Source organism: Cervus elaphus, chromosome 3, assembly GCF_910594005.1.
Source record: "Cervus elaphus chromosome 3, mCerEla1.1, whole genome shotgun sequence".
Classification (NCBI taxonomy): domain Eukaryota; kingdom Metazoa; phylum Chordata; class Mammalia; order Artiodactyla; family Cervidae; genus Cervus; species Cervus elaphus.
The window spans coordinates 16,301,452-16,319,551 of NC_057817.1; the positions used below are offsets into that span (position 1 = coordinate 16,301,452).

At 36.4% G+C, this 18,100-nt stretch overlaps 1 protein-coding gene across 1 annotated transcript; it reads left to right on the plus strand.

Annotated features, from left to right (window-relative positions):
- Positions 1 to 313: 313 nt before the first annotated feature.
- On the plus strand, positions 314 to 11,785 carry NTS (neurotensin). Its single transcript, XM_043880702.1, has 4 exons — positions 314 to 506; positions 2,271 to 2,332; positions 8,339 to 8,563; positions 11,034 to 11,785. The coding sequence occupies exons 1-4, from the start codon at positions 434 to 436 to the stop codon at positions 11,184 to 11,186; spliced, it is 513 nt and encodes a 170-aa protein (XP_043736637.1). The 5' UTR covers positions 314 to 433; the 3' UTR covers positions 11,187 to 11,785.
- The last annotated feature ends 6,315 nt before the right edge of the window (positions 11,786 to 18,100 follow it).

The following is an 18,100-nucleotide window of genomic DNA, read 5'->3' on the forward strand; positions in this document are numbered from 1 at the left end:
AAAATCAGAATGACAACTTAGAGTCAGAGAATGAGAGGAAATGGGGGAAATAATAGTACTGGAAGTTCTTTTCCAATATTCTCTATATGGAATTGCTTTTGAATGACTCCTTCGGTGCGTCATTAATCTGGAGCAGCAGTGGCAATTAGGGAAGATGTCACTGATCCTGGAGGTTCCGAAGTGGGGGTGAGGTGTGAGGGGACAAAGGAAAAGGGGAGGAGGAAGTGGGGTGGGTTGGAGATGAAGGGTACATCCTGAAGAGATAATCTCTCTATACTTATGACATCATCTCCTGCACATATATATAGGGAATGGTCACAGCATCTCTCATAGTTCAGTACTTCCAAAGTCAGCTGAAGGCAGGGGGAAGTGCTAGAGGGCCCCCTTCAGCCTGTCCCGACGTTTATGAACTTGGCTTGCTAGAAGGCTCGAGATGATGGCAGGAATGAAAATCCAGCTGGTGTGCATGATACTCCTGGCTTTCAGCTCCTGGAGTCTGTGCTCAGGTAAGCTCAGCTGCATTTCACAGCTCCCTGCAATGATTTCTTTTTCCGTTTTTGCAATGTATTGTTACTAATGCTAATGTATCTGGGGAGAAGAGTTTCTCCCTTATTCTGGTTTGCTTCTTAGTGGTAGAAACTGATATTTTCTTTCTCTGTCTTTATGATCGCAAGAACTGAAAATTTTCCTTCCCCTTTTAAAATTTGCTAGGTAGTAAAAGGGATTTCAGTGAGACACTTCATGCTCCTGTCTGCGATGTAATCACTGGGGGAAAAAATATGTAAAACTTAAATCAAGCTGATCTACTGAAAAGTACAGAAGTGGTGCCTGTCAAAATGCAAACTCATAATTCAAACTGACTCTGTTTGAAATGTTTTATCTCATCTTCATTCATTCTCTTCAGACATGGTGGCTTCTCCCCATCAAAAATTATTTTCTTCATAGTGTGTGGATTAAGTTAAAATGAATATTGATGTTTAATGAATCAACTGGATAAAGCATTATTTGTAGAAAATGATCTCTAGGAAAATACAAAAAATTGCCAAGCTCTTTTAAGAATATATTTTAAGTAACTTTTTTTCTGTGACAAGTAGACATATTATGAATTTCACTATTTTCTTGCATGTCATTCAATACATAATGTAACTAGAATAATATCATTCTTATATTGATAACAATTATTTCCCTATAGAGTATTTTGCATGTGATAATTAAGAAGAAATCATACATTGCTAAATATCTATCAATAGCTTACCTTGAAAATAAATTTCAAATTTTAGAGAGCAATATGAAATATAATGATTGCAATATGCTCCAACTAATGTTTGAAAAATAACTGAATGATCACATCAAGGTTAAAAAAAAAACAAGGGATAAGGGTAGCAAAAATCATTTAACCTGTTTTATACTGTAATGTCATAAATATGACACTGAAATGTTAAATTCAAATTCCTGCTCTGATTTTCATTATAGTGTCCTGTAACTTTATTTCTATTATCTTATGTATTTTCCAAATTTTTCTTCTCTGTGAAATATTCCTTAGTGGAAACTGAAAGGATGTTCTAAAAAATATCAGAAGTCCACTTTCAGCACTCTTGTACATGTATTGGTGGACATCTCTACTTTTGCTTAAATAATTTTTTAATAACCTGTGATAAAATTGCCAAGTATACATAATTCTAAATCCTTGTAGTTTAATATAGATAAAAGTAGAGTAGAGTTTAAGCAGTTTAATATAGAGAAACAAATCTTTCAAAGTGTGTTTTGTAAAATAGCATCCAAATAAAACAAATCTCAGTATCTTTCTTATTCCAAAATTATCAATAAGTAACTTCCTTTGGTTTTGTCTTTTAAAAAATGTCTTGTACTTACCTTTTCATTATGTTGCTTTGAAAATAACAATATGTATATACTCTACCTATGTAAACTACTGCCAATAAAAATTAACCAGCATATTTGATGACATCTTTGTAGTATAATCACATTTTATTATCCTGAGATTTAGAGATTAAACAACTCCAAATCATTGAGAGCTCTCTTGGCATAAAATCATGTGCCTATTTTCCTAAAAGTGCTTCTATTGTTCTATTCTGTTAGCCTAAAATAAAACTGTATTGCTTTTTAAAAAAATATTAATATAAGGAGAATAAATACATAGTAAAGACAATAAACTTCTAAAACAAAGTTTTTTGAGATTAATCTTACGTATCCAAGTTATAATTATATGATATGTGGTTATATAGTAAACATGTGGTTTTGATTTTACTCAGATTCAGAAGAGGAAATGAAAGCGTTAGAAACAGATTTATTGACCAATATGCATACATCAAAGGTAACTTTTTCTTTCTTTCTAAACCAAAGACTGAAAAACATATGAACTCTTGTTATAAACATGGTGTCCTTTTCCTATAGTAATAGCTTCCCATTGTGACTGAAAAGCTCATTGGGAGGCATTTCCTTCTGGGGGAAACTTTTCCTTAAGTTCAAAGGACTTAAAGGTATCGATGTGACAGGGACAGAAGTTTGGTGATATCAATCACTACATTGCAAATTTAATTAAGTAGTTACATATTATTTATGTGGAAATCCTTTCTCCATTTCAATCACATTGTATATGATGAAAGATACACTGACTTCAAGTTAAACACATAAATGAAAATTAAATGACATTTTTGCCTTTTGTTTTGATATTGGGGAGAGTGAAATGGAGTTCCTAAATTAAGAATGAAGGATGCATGAGACAAGTGCTCGGGCCTGGTGCACTGGGAAGACCCAGAGGAATCGGGTGGAGAGGGAGGTGGGAAGGGGGATCGGGATGGGGAATACGTGTAAATCTATGGCTGATTCATATCAATGTATGACAAAACCCACTGAAATGTTGTGAAGTAATTAGCCTCCAACTAATAAAAAAAAAAAAATAAAATAAAAAAAGAAAAAAAAAAAGAAAGTTCGTGAAATCCGTAAAAGAGATGTGACAGGAAGTAAAGAGCAAAGATAAGCAAACAGCAACCTGGAGATCTAAGCCTACAAGTGTGACTTGTGAACAATTTGATCTTAAGCAAGGGGGTTAGTTAACAGTGCTTGCCTTTGTGTCCTCATTTTTAAATGTTGGGGTGGGAGTTTATGATCTCCTGGTCGTTGCTGATTAGTTGCTAAGTCATGTCCAATTCTTTTGCAACCCATAGGCTGTGGCCTGTAGGCTCTTCTGTCCATGAGGTTTCCCGGGCAAGAATCCTGGAGTGGGACATTTACATGAAGTCCTCCTCTGGATTTAAATTCTCCCCATAACAGAAATGTTATTGGAACCTGCTTATTGTTTGTACTGAATCAGATAAAACTTTGTACTGGATCTTATTATTCCTCTCTTGGGATCTTGAAAGCAAGGTTTTTAGACTCCAGCCTATACCTAAGAATAAAACTCAATTAGAATATACCCAGGTACCACGCTACTATACAATTTTGATTTACCCAGAATGAAATAATCAGAATATATCTAAATGTAGGGTTAGAGAACAGGGTTCCCAACCAAAGGATGTTTCTCAACAAAACAAAACAAAACAAAAAATCAAAAACATATTTTGAAGTGAGGCAGTCACCCTGTGTAATCACTGCGGTAACACGGGTCCCCAAGTTGAGGACTCCAGATTCCACAGATGCTGTGATAAGAAGGTAGGTGTTCAGAATTCCTCCTGCCACCTCAGGTCTTCCCTAATTACGTGATGAAAGATATACTGGGCAGATATCCAGGGCAATACCTCTAGCATATAAGTAGAATTATGTTCAGTAGTGGATGTGAAGGGGAAATACCCATTTGTGTGTGTGTTTAAGAATGTGAGGCATTATTATCTGAAAGCTAACAGACATATTTTCTACTATGGTCCTTAAAAGACATTTGGGTATTTCCACAATTGCCCAGATCTATAAAAGTTGAACACATTGAAACCAAATTCTGCCATAACTTGTTAGACTTCCTATCACAAATGATCAAATTTTATTTAGTCATTAAAACTCAGTGACCAAGTATATTTAACTTTAAGAAAATGGACCCTTTGTTTAATATTTAATCAGAATATCCATGACTACGGTCACTTCAACTCATAAATAGAAGAGAAGTGAAGTCAATAGTCTTATTTGAATAATGAAGCAGATTAGTATGCCTTAGTGTCTTAGTAGAGATTTTACCTTTATGATTTCAAGTTTAAATTGATAAATAAAGGTCCGAAGTAATCTCCAAAATCTTTGCGAAAATGTGGGATTGCTTATGATTCCTTCCCTGATGAAGATACTGCAAGGGAAAAGCAATTCCAGTATATGGTGTGGTTTAGTTTTATTCTTAAGAAAAATACATAGCAAAAGTGTAGACACAATTATATATTTCTCTTTCATTCAGTTATTGAATATATCTCTAAAACAGATCATGGAAGAAAATTTGAATCCCATTGCCTCTTTGAAATAAGTAAAATACAGACTACTATGAGGAAGCACTCAGAAGCATAATTATCCCAGTTTTGGTGCTAAAATGGAAACAAAAAGCTCATTTCTTGCTTTGTACAAAACTACTACCACTTATTTCTCTCTGATTCAATTCATGTTTGGTGTGGATATTCTATGCAAATAAAAACTCTAACCTTTGACCATTTTAAGCTAATTACTGTATTTCAATTTTTAAAAGGACAGTACTATTAATACTATTTATTAATTAGTAATACTATTAATAATTCCATTATTAAAAGCTTCCAAAAACTCCAGCTTTCTTCCTTCCACTCTAAAGGTAAAATATGTGAGCAGTTTCAATTTTAAAGTAAAACTGTTTAGACACTAAAATGTAGCAACAGAAAGTCAAGAGAAATGGCAAAGTTTGAAGAGAAGTGGAAGATAAAGGATTTTTTCTCACAATACAATTCTCTTCATTACCAATCCTAGTGCTTCAGTATAGTTTTATTAAGAAAGAGAACTATCTGCAGTATGTAGAAAGGTCAAGTTCAACTCCAAAGACAACAAAGACAAGTGTGGATTTACAGCCAAGGAGCAGGGCTGGAGTGGGGGGAGGGGGATCAGTGTATGGAAAATTACTAAAAGGAAACTCTAAATATAGGAGGATTCTTGCTAGACTGCTCAGCAGAATTCTAGGATGATCAGTTACCAACAGTGAGGCATTTTTACGAACTTGACTCCGAAGGCTTCTTGCTAAAATTGGACTCAGTTGGATGAAGGACAAAGACCAAGTTCGGGACCTCATCAGGAAGAGGGTTCAGGGGAGCCTGACTCAGATTTCATCAAAGAGTCTTTGTCATTTTCTTGAGTAAACTATTTAAACCTCCTAAGAAATGTTCTCAAATATCAATGCGTGTCTATTTAGATACTGTATGGTCCAAAGCGCTCTCTCTGCTGTGCTTCCAGAGTGTGACAGGGGCTAAGGTAATATTGAATAGTACTGCTAAGTGATATCATGACTGTTTTAACTGGCAGAAGAGAGGAAGATGCTTTATTGTTTTCTCAACCAAAAATTAATCAGACAACACAAGTCCTGACAAATAATTTATGAATAAAGCATTCTGTGGCTAATTAGTTTGAGGAGCATTGGATATTATGTTGGCACCATTGAAAAGTTGGCTTCCCTGGGGGTTCAGATGGTAAAGAATGTGCTTTCAATGCAGGAGACCTGGGTCCGATCCCTGCGTGGGGAAGATCCCCTGGAGAAGGGAAGAGCTACCCACTCCAGGATTCTTGCCTGGAGAAGTCCATGGACAGAGGAGCCTGGCTGGCTGCAGTCCATGGGGCTGCAAACAGTCAGACATGACTGAATGACTAACATATACACACACTGAAAAGTTTTAATGAATATTTACAAGCAAAAAATTCTGTGATACTAAATTCAAGAAGCTTTTAAGTTTCCTTTAAACTCAAGTTTTCCAATTTACATGACAGCAAAACTCCTTTTTAAAAACAGTGAGTACAAAGCTAGTGTTCTAAGGAAAATATTCAGATGATCTCTAAAGAGCTTTCTGAGTATAAAATTTTAGCATTGCCTTAATTGGCAAGACATAAGGTGTTGCTGCCACGGAATGAAGTATGTTGCCTCTTAAGTTTCCCATGGCAGAAAAATTGAAGCAACAGGCTAATAATCATGTTCCAGGGGCATAGTTGAAAGGATTTCCAAACTGGTTGAAAACATTATAGTGAATATCTTTGTACTTAGAGGTTTTCATGTCCCTAGGATAAAATCTTAATCAAAGGGTATGCACATTTACAATTTTAATACATTTAGCTAAAAACACTTTTCAAGAAGTTATTGCAAGGTTTACTCAAACCAACAAATATTTACAAGAGAAAGTATTGTTTCTCCATATCCTCATAAGTACATCGAGTGTACTTATACTTTTAGGATCCTTGATTTGCTAGTAGCCAAGCTGAACGTCATTCCACATATTTCTGTGACATATTTCTTCTTTGATGAGTGATTCTGTGCCTGTCTGCTCATATTATTTGCCTGAGGTTTAATATTTTTTATGGAGTATTCCCCAGTTTCTTTTTGAAGAGCTCCTCCTGTGTTAAGTATATCAGCGTTTTGTGACAGCTTTTACATTATAACTTGCTTTTGATGTTAGTTCAGGCTGTTAGTTTTCTAGAGATAATTTACAAATTTATGTGTGTAAAATTATCTTTTTCTTTATGGGTTCTGGTTTGGTTATTTGCTTAACAATATTTTTCCAAATTTATAAAATAAATTCTATATATTTACATATTTTTATTTTTACTCATATTTAACCCATCTGGATATTGTTAGACAATAATATATCAATAAAAGTTATAACTAGATCTAAATCCAGATTTCCCCTGAGCCAACTGTCTCAAGGACTTCAAATGCAGACTTTGCTATATGCTTTTCAATCATATGGACTTGGATCAAATTTTGGACATTATATTCTCTTTTGAGTTTAATATTTATTCTTGCTCTATTGATTTACTCTTTGATTCAGTCCAGTTCAGTTCAGTCCCTCAGTCGTGTCTGACTCTTTGTGAACCCATGGACTGCAGCACACCAGGCTTCCCTGTCCATCACCAATTCCCAGTTTACTCAAACTCACGTCCATTGAGTCAATGATGCATCCAACCATCTCATCCTCTGTCGTCCCCTTCTCCTCCCACCTTCAATCTTTACCAGCATCAGGGTCTTTTCAAATGAGTCAGTTCTTCGCATCAAGTAGCCAAAGTATTAGAGTTTCAGTTTCAACATCAGTCCTTCCAATGAATATTCAGGACTGATTTCCTTTAGGATTGACTGGTTGGATCTCCTCGCAGTCCAAGGGACTCTCAAGAGTCTTCTCCAACACCACAGTTCAAAAGCATCAATTCTTCGGTGCTCAGCTTTTTTGATTACTCTTTGATTACTGCAGCTTTAAGATATCTTTCGATATCTGGCAGAGTAAGTCCTCCCTCATGACCTTTCTTTTCCTAAATTTTCTTGGTTCTCACACGTTCATACTTCGAAATTAACTTCATAATTATTTCCATCACTCCCTCTTCTTCCAGTTTCCCCATATTTTCCAGATTGGTACATTGATTTGCAATTGCACTGCATTTGGAGAATAATTCAGAGAGAATTGGCACCAATAGAATCGATACTAATGTTTTTGAGTCTTCTTATCACAGCTTTGTGTTCATTACAAAAAATTTTTTATATTCCTTAGAAAAAAATTATGCTTTCTTTCATCTGTGTCCTTTGAGGTTTATTAATTTTTATGTTATTTCACATTTAATTTCTCCTAAAATTGGCAAATGAGAAGGTTGTTTACTATGGTAATAATGATTTCATACAGGGTCTTATTAGAAAAGGATAGTTATTTTAGAAAATATTATAATTTTCAGATAAATAAATTAGTCAGCTTTGATGCTACCTATGACAACTATTAATGTGTGGAATAGATTTGTGGTTTCACAATACTATAATTGCCATATTTATTAGTATCATCATAGTTGCTGTTCCATTAGACACTAACCTGAAGTATAAAAAGAGAGAGTGGTATTTTAATATTTTCACCTGTGATGTATACATATATATTTATGCATTTCTACTTACTGTAATTTCTATTTTCTTTCTTTCTGTGCTTGTGTATGTGTGTGTTTATGTGTGTTAGCTTTATTGCCTTTGTTAAATAGAGGATATGAAGTATTTGGAGCTATTCAATTTTGTGATATGAAGTTACTAAGTTAATAACAGTGTTAGATTAGAGTAACAGTTAGGTCCTAAAAGGTAATGGCTTAGCACAGTAGAAATTTATTTCTAACTGATACAACACAAGGTTAATTACAACAGCTATTTCTTTCTACATTTCAGATCAGTAAGGCAAGTGTTCCCTCTTGGAAAATGAGCCTGCTGAATGTCTGCAGTCTTATAAATAACCTGAACAGCCAAGCTGAGGAAACAGGAGAGTTTCATGAGGAGGAGCTTATTACAAGAAGGAAATTTCCTGCTGCCTTAGATGGCTTTAGCCTGGAAGCAATGTTGACGATATACCAGCTCCGAAAAATCTGTCACAGCAGGGCCTTTCAACATTGGGAGGTAAAACAAAAGCAAAATATGAATATGATTATGGTTATACTAGTTAACTCTCATTTATACTGATTGTTTTAATCCTGATAATTATCATAACAGGAAGACTTACGAATATTAAGGAAGAATAAACCATGTGTTGAGGTTAACATTCCTTCAGATCTTCAAAGTGTTTTGCAAATATTTGAAGTTTAGCAAATATCTTTTCTTTGGTCTCTAAAGGGGGATCTATCTTAAGGCAGATTTGATCCACATGCTTTTATTGTGGAAGGCGTGCTTAGGCAACTTTTGGTGCTGGTGGTGGTGGCATACCGAAGAAATTTAGGAAACTCAAAACGTTTTCTTAGAAACACTCAGTCCTGTGTGTTTGTTTATAAATAAACACAGAACACAAAAGATTTCATTTGTATTTGAAAATATTAGGTAAATAAAACTGGAATGATAAGAATATATATTTGTATATTTCCATTTATACTTCTATTTCTATTTTATTTGAATGTGTGGATTGTGGATTTCAATCATCCTTAGAAGCTGAATTAGACTCACTATGGCTAATAAAGCCAAATTTCACTATACAGAACTACAACGAAGGAATGGATGTATATTATACACCACATGTGTAAAATAGATATCTAGTGGAAACTGTTATATAACACGGGGAGCCCAGCCAGTGCTCTGTGATGACCTAGAGGGGTGGGATGGGGGTGGGTGGGACAGAGGTTCTAAAGGGAGGGGGTGTATGTATATACTTATGGCTGATTTGCATTGTTGTATGGCAGAAACCAATACAAAATCATAAAGCAATTCTCCTCCAATTAAAAATTAAAAAATGAAATTAAAATTTTTAAAAATATTACACTGGTCACTCACCACCTTTGGTTTGAAAATATTTGAAGGAGAAAAGGCAGATGAAAATGCTTTAAGAAAATTTATAATTTTCCCAACAACAGAAACATTTTTTTCAGATTAACCCCTAAGAGAAATTTACTTCATGTTTCATATTCAGGGTTTACACCAACATTGGGGATCTGAGGGTGCCTTTCCTGCTAATATAACCATCTCTATCACACTATCACAGAGATACCCTGTAGAAAAGAAGAAATGCAGTGCAGAACTTCTAGAATTTATTCTAGCTTGTAAACCAAAAAAAATATTTTCCAGATTAAAATAAAATGAAAAAACTGGTTTTAATTTTTCTTGCTGGACTCTTTATCCTCTAATTCCAATTCCAGTTAAATGATTTTCTCTTTAAACTATTATGTCAGTAAAACATGGAAAATTGGGAAAAGTCAATTATGTGCTGTTTATTCAGAAAATAAAAAAAACCTTAATAAACTATAATACACAAAAATCAGGTGCACATAAGATGAAAACTTTTGCTACTTGAAATGTTATAGAGTGGTTTAAAATGAAATGATAATATTATTCAGAGTGTGGTACAAGTAATTACAGATTATGTGCACAGAGAAACAAAAGATTAAGAAACTAGATTGTCTGACAGTAGCTGTTTTTCCTTCTCTGAAATTGAATAGCTGTGGGCTGACAGCTATTTGTGATATGATTCAATGCATACAGACTATGATTAAAAACAGTCTCCTATTAGTACTAGTTATAGTTACCCCAAAGTTCAGACAATCACAAATATGAATATAATTCTTATCTTGAGCATTAGCATTGACTTGTTTAAAAATTTTTTGTAAATCATGTGCAAAACTCTGGGAAGAGTTTCTAAATATTTTATGCTGGTTGAGCATTTTGAATCAGAACAGTACTATCTGAAAAGGTGTTTGGGACTAATTTTAGAATATAGCATGTTCAATGAGCTATTAAGCAAGATTCTACATGAAGATTAACTCCCTTGAGTTTTTGAATGTGAACTTGATTTTAATGATTAATTAAAGCAGCACAAACAAAAGATCTTTAACACTTAAACAGAGCTTTCACATGTTAATTCTAAAACAGCTGAGCAAGTAGGCAGAACAAGCATTCCTCTCTCTATGACTGAGAAATGGATCTCTAGAATGGCTTTCAATTCAAATCATTAACAATGGAATATAAATTTTTATTGACCTTTGAGGCCGAACTTGGTTCACTAAATTCAAATCTCTATATTTGTTGTGATTTATGATATATTTCCATCTTTTGATCTATCATACATTGAAGAAAAACTGAAAGTAACATTAAGTGCATTTTTTTTTCATTTGGAGGTATTAATATGGCCTTGACAAATTAAAAAAAAAAGTTTAAAGCTAGCTTGATGAACTAGGGAGAATACTGAACAGAGAATCAAACAATCATGTTTTCATCCTCTCAGCCACCTGATATCTACCTGTCCTTAAGCAAAACACTTAATTGCTATGAACCACATCATCCACATATGTCTTACTGTCTGAATGCAAATGAGATAAAAGGTAGATGAAACACTGAAATGGAAGACTTTATGCATGTAAGTTTGATTCATATTCTGTCTATCTTGCAGTTGATTCAGGAAGACATTCTTGATGCTGGAAATGACAAAAATGAAAAGGAAGAAGTGATAAAGAGAAAAATTCCTTACATTCTGAAACGGCAGCTCTATGAAAATAAACCCAGAAGACCCTACATACTCAAAAGAGGTTCTTACTACTACTGAGAGGCTAAATACTTTATTTACACGTGATTGTGATTTCTTTTAATGAAATATAAATTATATTTGTGTGGAAATGTGACAGCACAATTGTTTTGTCTCTTCTACAGTTGTGGTTTATTAGATGTGATTTTTTTCCCGCATTACTATAAATTGGACTAAATGTTTTAAAATAAATCTAGATCTTGAGCATGAAGTGTTGTGCATAATTGGAGTAGATGTTAATCAAGTCACATAGAATGTTTTGTCATTTTGCAAAGCACTTAATGGGTTGTTGAAACAGTTAAAATTTTTGCCATTCTAAACCAAATTAAAAGAGATTAGAACAGTTGTACTGCAAAGTCTAGCCTACCTGTCATTAACCCAGAACAAAGTAATACCTGTTTTATCATTTGAATGTTTTATTGAACTGAAACACATGCTCTTTTCCAAGACTCACTCATTAATCTCAGCTATGGGGAAGGTAATAGAAGTAAAATAGGACCATCTTCAAAGAATGATTAATGGATTATTAATTATGCTTATCTTAATGAATGATCTTAGATTGAATTTGCTTTTCTGTTAAATGAACTTAACAGCTAATAAAAAGACAACAGCCATCAGAACTATGCTCCTTTGCAAATTTACTTCCATTAGAATAGTTACCCTTATCCACTTTCCCCCCTCACATTCAGTAAATGATAGCTTTATTTTTAACTTCACTGTGGAATTTGTGTGACTAATATGTTTCCCACTTAGGAGAACATTTTTGAGGCAAAAGGAATACTTTAAATAACTCCTCATAAATTTCCTTTAAGACTGTAGTTATGGTGTCGTAAACCCTCATAGTCCTCTCAACCCACCATTAACAGTGGTCTCCTAGACTCCTGCTTTGACAGGAGACCTATGAGGACCTCTATTTACAGCACTGCAACCAAGTCCCATAGTCATCTATGAAGGAAGATAACCAGGTTTTGAGTTATTCTGGAATTAAGGAGTTTTGAGAACTCTGTGTCCTTTAGTTGAGAGCACTCCCTGCTGTAGGCTAAACTCCACTTAGTAGGGTTTAAGTGTAATCCACCAATCTCTGAGTTTTTTTCTGGGAAAATCATGATTTCTCATAACCACCTCCCTACCATCTTTTACAATCCTATCAGCTTCAACATTAAAAAGTGTCCAAGGAGCTGATCCTAAAAAGGAAACTATTCTATAGTGATTAAGAGTGTCCACTCTGGAGTCGGAATGCCCAGATTCAGCCCCACTGTTCACTAGTAATCTTGTACACCTCTCTGTTCCCTCAGCTACAAAATGTCAGATCTGGGTGAGGGTAAAGTGGTCTGATATGGCATAAAATGCTTAGAACAGTGCCTGGAATATATTAACCACACTACATTTAACAGTTCTTCTAGCCACTTTCATACGGGTTTTCCTTTCTCCTTCAAAAAACCACAGAGCATAACACAATTTCATGGTTTAACCCTTGGCATTTTGAACAACGGCTGCTCTCCTATTACTTGCTTCATTCATTATCCAAGAGGAGTTTCACTTACATGGGCAAAATCCCTCCACAATCGCCCCCCTCAGTCCCTGACATCTTCACTTCCAATAATAAACGTTTTAACCATTTCATCTCATCCCATCATTTCCACAGTCATACTATAGAACTTACATTCTCAATAAATTCAACTTCTCCAAAAATCTCAATTTCAAACACTCTGCTCCCTCTATCCATGTCATCTTCTCTTTTTAGTTCATATAATCTATGATTCTCACTCTACCATTTATGATCTCCCTTAATCTATTGCCCACCTCTGTTCACTTTTCAACTAGGAATCACACTCTCACTTTGCACTTTACTTAGTTTAGATTCTATCATCCAAAACAAAAATCACTATCTTACTATACTCAACATCCTGTCCTTCTACCTTATATGAGCCTGTGGAAACACCATTAGTTAAACTGAAATCTCCCGTTGATTCTGACCTTACCTGAGAAGCTGAACATAGCTGGAGAAAAAACCCCCAACTTGTTGAAGAGACACACCTAAAATTTGTGATCCCAAATCTCAAGTGGGTCCTTAGTACTGCCCATTTATCCCTATTTCATTTGCCTGACAAATTTTGCCTCTAATTTTCTCTCCTGGTTGTTTTATATCTTATCTTTTTCCTTGAATTGCAACTCTCTTCCTTCTCCTCACATTTGTCAGATGCCTTTCTAATGATCTCACCTAAAATTCAAAGCAATAAGGAGAAAATTATATCATTTCCCTACAACTGAATATAACAATCCCCTAGCATTTACCCTTCGTTCCATTTCAGTGGAGGAACTGTCTCTTCTCTTCTGAGGTTCACTGCTTCATTTCTGCTTGTCAGTAAATGGTCCTACCACCTGCTGAGGTAAAAAAAAATCTAGTCATAATTCTTAACTCTTCTCTGTAACACGCCACCACCCAAGTGGCTCAGAGGTAAAGAATCTGCCTGCCAAGCAGGAGACATAGGTTTAATCCCTGGGTTGGGAAGATCCCTGGAGAAGGAAATGGCAACCCACTCCAGTATTCTTTCCTGGACAAACCCATGTTCAGAGGAGCCTAGTGGGCTATAGTCCATGGGGTCTCAAAGAGTCAGACACGACTTTGTGATTGAGCATGCACTCACACTCTAATACAAACCTGGGATTTCATCTATTAAGAACTTTTGCTGGCTTTGCATTCAAAAAGACATCTCAAATCTGTCTGCTTCTTGCCACATCATTCATCATTATTGCTGTAATTTGCAGAATTCCCCCTCTCGCAGGACTGTGACAATTTCTTCCTAAACACTTTCTCACTGTCTTTCTATTTATCTACATCCATATAGCTGAACAAGGTTCTAAAAAATATTAATTAGATTATATGCCATATGTTTCTTCTCAATCCCCCACAATGTCTTTCCATTTCACTTTTTTTTTTAAATGTGGACCATTTTTTTCAGCCTTTATTGAATTTGTTACAATAATGCTTCTGTTTTATGCTTTGGTTTTTTTTTTTTTTTTGGCCAAGAGGCATGTGGGATCTTAGCTCCCTGACCAGGGACCAAACCTGCACCCGCTGCACTGGAAGGTGAAGTCTTAACCTCTGGACCGCCAGGGAACTCCCTCCATTTCACTTGGAATAAAATCATAGTTTGTCGTGAAAGGCCTGAACTGCTCTGGTATTTGTCTACTCTACTGAATTCTGCTCATCCTCCTCCAGTCTCAGGGCTTCCTGGGTGGCTCAGACAGTAAAGCATCTGCCTGCAATATGGGAGACCTGGGTTCGATCCCTGGGTTGGGAAGATCCCCTGGAGAAGGAAATGGCAACCCACTCCAGCACTCTTGCCTGGAAAATCCCATGGCGGAGGAGCCTGATAGGCTACAGCCCAAAAAGGGTCGCAAAGAGTCAGACATGACTGAGTGGCTTCACTTCCTCTGGTCACACTGGCCTTCTTGTCATTCCTTTAACATATCCAGTTTGTTCTGCTCCAGAGCCTTTACAGATGCTGAAACTTCTTTTCTGGAAAGCCTTTCTGGTTAAAAATCTTTTTTCCTGGACACAGGACACCCACTAAAAGACAAGCCTCCCTTTTCATAGGAATGCCTAAGTTGGAGTCAACAGATAATGGGTAGAAAAAATTTAAAAATATAACTGGTGGGTCTATTATAACTTAAAGAGAAACTTAATTCCCTGAACTTTGACTTTTTCCTTGTTTTGTTTTTTTTGGTCTTAAATGTGAATTTATTTTAAACACACAAATGAATACCATTCTCTTGAAGATGACATTGATCGATAGAGCTTAAATCCTTTAACAATGCTGTGGACCAAATCTGCCTCACCACCCTGGATCAACCAGACTGTTACTTGAAAGAGAAATGTATTGCTAACTTATTTCAGGCACTGCATTTTTCAGCCTCCTTGCTATGCCTCAACCATTATTTTAATTGCTATGGTCTTCTGCAGACCTTCTCATAGTTTATTTTTCACATCATTTAGATCTCTGCACACATGATATGCATACAGTGAGGCCTTTTCTTAAATAACCTTCATCCCTGAGTCAACATCCATCTAACTTTCTTTATTGGTCCACGGCCATACTTCCCTGAATGCGTTCCATCTCATTTCATCTAACTTACTTTATTTTCCTTCTTATGTGAAAAATAAAAGAAAAGCAGCCACTGACAGCAATCAACTGGGAGTTGCCCTGGCACCAGCAGTGAGGCTATGGTGCCCTCCTGTTAAATGATTTCATAGTATAAGACTTCAGACAGGGTCACTCTAACCCTGATGGCAAAAGACAATAAACAAGACCACTCTGTAATTGTGTCTGAGCAAAATCAAAAGCAAGAACACCACAAACCACAGAAGTGATCAAACATCTTTCTTCCCACATAATTTGATTGAGGCCCCTTTAACTAAGCTCTATTTTTCTACCTCTAGCGTAAAACCACCATCATATCTAGTCAAAAAATTACCCTCATTTTCTGAAAACACCCAAAGCAGAGTAAAACCACACTTTCAGAATACTCCTCAAATCACAAGTCTAAATCCTGTCTAAAAAGAAAGTGTTAGAACCTCAGTTGTGCCCGACTTTTTGAGACCCCATGGACTGTAGCCCGCCAGGCTCCTCTGTCCATGGAATTCTCCAGGCAATAATACTGGAATGGGTTACCATTCTCTTCTCCAGAGGATCTTCCCCACCCAGGGACTGAACCTGGGTCTCCTGCACTGCAGGCAGATTCTTTACCGTCTTAGCCACTAGGGCCCATACATATACTCTCTTATTGGGATCTATGATTTTCCATTGAACGAGGTTTCCAGCGCTGGCAAACTCAGTTTTGTGGGAGTTGCTTTCTGTGGTCTTTGGCTGGTAGGCATCAGCAAAGCACATGTTGTAACTTGAAGTTCTATAGCCATTTATTTGTTTACTGGTGTATAATTTCTCAACCCCACCCAAATGTATAATCCTTGTGAGGACAGAGATTTTGCCTTTCTTATTCACAGCTGAATTCCCAAGGTTGAGCACCAGGCCTGCTAAGCATTATTAAAGATTTGTTAACAAATGAATAAATTGGCAGCAAGAGGGCTTTTCTCTGATAATAATGTGACCTAACTCAGGTCAGCTGCTCACCGCGCAAAAGCTAATAAAGAGGCCAAGCTGGTGGAAAGGGAAGTTTGCTTTATTTTGGATGCCAGCAACTAGGAGAGAGAGGGAGGCGGACCTCGGTCCAAAGGCCCACTCCCCTCAACTGACAATCAGTGGGTAAGAGATTTTATAGTCTGAGGGAGGTGGATACATGCAGAGACAGCATAGTCAGCTCTGGCAGTTATCTTGAAATTGGTCATAGGTGGTCTGATCAGCATCATTTTATTTTAGGTGCACTTTATCTTCAGTTCCAGGGTCAGTGTGTTTCCATTTCTTTGAGGCCAATTCTCAGAACTGTGGCAGCTTTTGTCGTGGCCAGAGTCTGCTCATCATGTAGTTAACTCCTCCACCTAGGGGGGTTTCAGTATCTATAAGATATAAGACAGCTCCCCAGTTACGGCTCAGAAGATTGTCTATAGCACATAGGAAGGAATAAAAGGTCTATGATGATGCTTAACGACTACACTAATATTATTTGATCTTTTTTGACTGTTTTCCTTTGTTTCTGCATGTTCTCATTTCTTTGATTAAACTCATTCTTTGGGTAAAGTTTTCCACAGACAAAAGGCAGGCTGAAGACATAGGGGGCAAGGACCACAGGGTCCTGCTCCATTTCAGTAAGAGGTTTTCCACATAGCTTCTACGTATTTTTAAGCCCCAACTTAGTGATTCCACTTCAGAAGGACTGGTTATGAGCTCAGGTATCTACACAATGTCTCTGATTTCATGTGAAACCACACAGAATCTAGGTAAAAACTTACCTTCATCAGTTGCAGCCTGGGAGATTATGCCTCATTTTTTGTCTCTTAGATTCTGTTCTGAGAAGAAAACAAACAAAAATGCCAAGTGAAATTGACAATATTGTTGATTTTTGAACAACATGGGGGTTACGGGCACTGACTCCCCGTGCAGTTGGAAACTCATATATAACTTTACAGTCAGCTCCTTATTTATGGCTTTGCATATTCAGGTTCAACCAACAAGGATTGTGTAGTACTGTAGTATATATTAATTTTAAAAAATCCATATGTAAGTGGGTCTGTGCAGTTCAATCTCATGTCATTCAGGGTCAACTGTAGTTAAAATGGGAAAGAATAGATTTGTGAAATACAAAGAGAAAGAACTACTTGAATGTGGAGGAAATAATACAGGAATATTCTCAATTATTTTGAGATGTAAAGTCACGAGCCTCGCTCTGTATTTGCACTTTCTGAGGTTTCCCAGTCACTGTTGGGTTAATTTGAGCTATGTGAGACTTCAGTTTAAATCCATCCCCTGCCTGAGGTCCACCACGATGACAGCATGGAAGGCTCCTGAACTCCTTCTCTGGAAGGCATGCCAAATTTACAAGCATCCATGGAACCATTCCCTCTGGAAGAAATCAAGAAACTAGCTGAGCAACTCCTACACATTGGGCAAATGAGAATATACCACATTGAAACGGGTAAGAAAAGCTGAGACACGCCTTGGCAATACAACCCAATCTCGGCACCATGGCATACAATTGGGAGGGAATACCCAACTCCTGGTGTCACCTTCAGAAGCAAAGGATTCGGACTGCACATCTGGTGCCCCTACTTTTAACACTTTCACTTGAGGGACAGGCCCAACCCCCAGCACTTAGTCCTGGAAGCCAACATGGTTTATGTCCATGAGACCTACAAGACTATGGTAAACAAAGGAGCGCTTCTTAACAGGCATGCCCACACCTGTGCACTGTTGGGTATTGGTCTGATATGATTCAAAATCCAATTGCTTTTTGTTCTAATGAAGTTGTTTATGTTG